We start from the raw sequence: 4,025 nt of genomic DNA, 5'->3' as shown, positions 1-4,025 counted from the left end.
CTGAAGCAGAAGTGCAAAAAATGTTGCATATGATAGGCGCACGTGTGCAGATCTGAATAGAGAGTTTCGGGGACCAGATTAACAGTGTAGTTGGGTGCATAGTAGTCTTTATATAGATAAAGAATTATTAGACCATAAACTGGTTTCTGTGTTGTTCTTGTTGCCCTTCTTACTAGCACCACCACCACCACCAAAATAAGACAAAGATGAGAAGAAGATTATAAAATGGAAGGGTCTATTACTTTATTTCCTTCCATAAATTACACTGTTTTGCAGGGTGACAAACAGCAGAGTGAAAAAGAAAGGATAATGATATCATTGTGATTTTTTTTGTTTTCTTTTTTCCTAAGTTTTCTAACTTTCAACAAAATGTTATTCAACTAGACACCACTGATTGGAACTTACCCAGGTCAAGACAAAAAAAGAAGTGTCATCATGAAAGCAAATGAACGATGTGCTTGCTAGTTCCTTAATGGTATCAATTATGAATGATACCTACTGACTAGTGAGAATATATAATGCTGAAAAAAAGGTTTTGGACTTTTGGGTTATCTCCCTCAGGCCTCACCCTCCAACAGTAACTCCATGAAGAAAACAGAAAGAAAAAATGATGAAGAATTAGTTCAACTTCAAAGATAAAAGACCTTGGAGTCTTTTCTTATGCATTTAATAGCTGAAATACAACATCAAGGAAGAGAGTTAACCAGGCATGACACATGAACTAATTAAAACTAGTTAGACTAAATTATGTTCTTAGGAGTTTGATTTAATCTCAGAAATATCACCATAAATATATAACTTAATTATATGCCGTAATCACAATTTTCCTAAAATAAAAATAGATAATAATAGTAGTAGTAATAAAATGAGAGAAAGAAAAGAGAGAAGATCGTTATTATCAAAAATTATATATACTATCCGGTAGTACTAGTAGTAGTGACACTAGGTGGTGCAGTACTAACAGAAGCTACACCGGCACCGGCACTGGTGTCATCACCAGCACCGTTGCCGCCACTTCCACTGGCGGCAGCAGCTCCACTGCCACTCACTGCCGACACCATGGTGGTCCTCTTTCGCTTCTTCTTCTCATAAGGGATCCCTCTGGCCTTGGCTTGCCCTTCCCTAACTTCCCTCAGGTAAATCCTAACCGCTCTCGCTCCGAATGGGTTCGATTCAGGACGGCCTCCATTCTCCTCGTAGGCCGCCCTGAGTCGCCCGATGAGTGCGTCTAGGCTCCCCCAGGCCTGCCTGAGGGGGCAGACACAGGGCGAGGGCGGGTTAGGATGACCAAAGTGAGGGCACCCAGTTACGTGCACCTTGGTCTTCCCGAACTGGTCAAGGTATTTGAGAAACTCGATCACGTGCGCTCCACTGCATCGCGCCAACGTCAATGGTGGCTTGTGGTTTCGAAGGTACTGCAAGAACGTGTTCCAGTCTCGACGCTTCTGTGACTCGTAACGGCTCGGTGGCTGAGAAGAACCCTCCGCTTGTTGAGCCGCCACCACCGGTGAAGATGCTGGAGGAGCTTCCATGTTTCTTGCCTCCGGTGATGATGCACTTGCTGGAACAGCTCCACCAGATGTAGACTCCATGATGAAGAGTTGAAGGAAATGGGTTATGAGTTGGGGTTGTTGGTGTGTTTATGGTGAGAAGGAAAAGAAAAGAGAAAAGGGTGGTGAAGAGAAGAAGGGTATTTGGTTATGGTTTAGGAAGAAGAAGAAAGAAAGGGAAAATGAGAGAGTGATAGAGTGATGGGACGTAAAAAAGAAAAGATGAATGAATGAAAGAGAGAAAAGGAAATGAAGAGAGTAATCACAAATTCACATGGTGGCCCCTTGATGTGACATCTTCACTGTTCACCACCGCCGGTCCTCCACTTTCCCTCCCTATGCCCACACTTCTTCTCTTTACTCATAACACCTTTGTATTTATATACATTTATCACCTCAAACTATAAAATTCAACACTTTAATACCTAATATATACTCCAAACATTTTTCTAACATCACTCTTATGGTAATTAATACATGGATATGGAAATAGTGGGTTCATAATGTAAAGCATAACATGTCAAAATTGAATTGATAAACTATGTTTCACAAAATTAATTAAATTATAGGAAAATATTATTTCACACTCCAACAATCACTCTTATGATAATCGATAATTTAAAGTATAACACTATCATCATGTCAAAATTGAATTGATAAACTATATTTCATAAAATTAATTAAGTTACCCTAAAGTATTATTCTATACTTGAACAAAATTGATGTTGATAAAGATATATTTTTCGAGTGTGTATTATACATTTTAATAATGATTACTCACAAGAATCAAATCTTTAATCTTTTGATCTATCTAGTGATTCAGTAAGACTTTATACATTCCTTATCTAATTATGATTGAATTTTTAATAGAGAAGAGATTCACTTACTCTTCATCCTAACTCTCAATTCTACCAAAATTCAATGGTTTAAATAGTGAGTAGATCTAAAGCACTATATGTCTATAGAATTGATGGCTATGATGAAGAGTAAATTTAAAAAACTTACTATTAGAATAAATGACTCTCACTCTTCTTAATATATAAAAACTATAATATGTTATTACGTTTTCCAATAAGGTATGATTCATATGAAATGTTAAAATCATTACATAAACTAATTAATACAATATATTTTGAATTTAATGTGTCAAGTGTTTTTCTTACATATTAATTTGGTATTTATTTCTCTACTTACGTAATTTATTATTGACATTATTTTTAAGTAATCAAATAAAGGTGGATATATTATGTACTTAAAAAAGTGAGGATGTCTGTAAATATAATGAAATGTTATCTTATTTATTCACCTTAAATAAACTCACGTAAATACTAAGTAGCAATAGTTGTTCGGTTCCTTTGGCACACGGAATAGAAGTTTGCATTATAATTGAGTTTTAAAATAATAATTCCAAACATCAACTTCATGAAACTAACTTAAATATTCTGCCTTCATTAAAAGAATTACAATTTTACAAGCATGATCAACACCACAACCACTAAGTTATTATCACCACCACCACAACACTCTTGGCCCCATCCCACAATCACCATCACTACCACCATACTTCAACCACCACCTATGGTGTCACAACCACTATAACTTAGGAAATCAATTTATAATCATAAATATAATCTACACTATATTTTTTTTACAGCCAAAAATGAAAAAAAAAAGATTTTGTAATATTTTTAAATATGATATAATTTCATTTTCAATTCAAGACGATTGTTCCAATTTTATGCTCCAAATGGACGTAAGAAAAAAAATTAAATGATAAGTTTGTATTCTTAAAATGTAGTTCTTTGATAAGAAAAAGTTTTATCTCCAATAATAAGATAATAATCTTACTCGATTCAAACAACATTCCTCATAAATACTTATATTAACAAAGACAAAAATATTTTATTCTACATATTATCTAACCATCCATGATTAGTTGTAAGGCGTAGATTTATTGTTCTCAATATTTTTATATAAGAATTGTTCTCACTTGAGTCATCATCTGCCTATAGGGAGCTACTCACGTGAGAATAGTGTATTATTGTGATAAATGATAACAATTGATATGGACCATTAGATCTTAATTGAATAGTCAATATTAGACATACATGCACATGACTATCACGTGATTAAAAACTAACTTTCAATCCTAACCATTCATGATTGGTTGTAAGACCCAAATATATTGTAGTCACAGTTTTTATATGAGAATTGTTCTCACTTGAGTAATATTCTGTCTATAAGGAGTAGGGCAGGAAACGAGTCGAACCGAGTCGAACCAGAGTTCAGTTCGGTTTAACTTGATAAGTATTTATTTAGCTCGAAATTCGACTTGAGTTCGTTACGAGCTATTTTTTTAGCTCGAATTCGACTTGGTTAAAGTTCGCGAACTATTTGATTCAGTTTGAATTGTTCATTTAGACAACTCAAATAATTAATTAAATTTTGAAAATACTACAAAGGGTTTTATATATA

At 34.4% G+C, this 4,025-nt stretch overlaps 1 protein-coding gene across 1 annotated transcript; it reads right to left on the bottom strand.

Annotated features, from left to right (window-relative positions):
• On the bottom strand, positions 736-1,901 carry LOC109355832 (protein LIGHT-DEPENDENT SHORT HYPOCOTYLS 5-like). Its single transcript, XM_019599067.1, has one exon. The coding sequence runs from the start codon at positions 1,590-1,592 to the stop codon at positions 915-917; it is 678 nt and encodes a 225-aa protein (XP_019454612.1). The 5' UTR covers positions 1,593-1,901; the 3' UTR covers positions 736-914.

The sequence above is a fragment of the Lupinus angustifolius genome, chromosome LG09, assembly GCF_001865875.1.
Source record: "Lupinus angustifolius cultivar Tanjil chromosome LG09, LupAngTanjil_v1.0, whole genome shotgun sequence".
NCBI classification, from domain to species: domain Eukaryota; kingdom Viridiplantae; phylum Streptophyta; class Magnoliopsida; order Fabales; family Fabaceae; genus Lupinus; species Lupinus angustifolius.
Note: the sequence above shows the minus strand (reverse complement) of the source record. Positions and strands in the feature narration are given on the sequence as shown.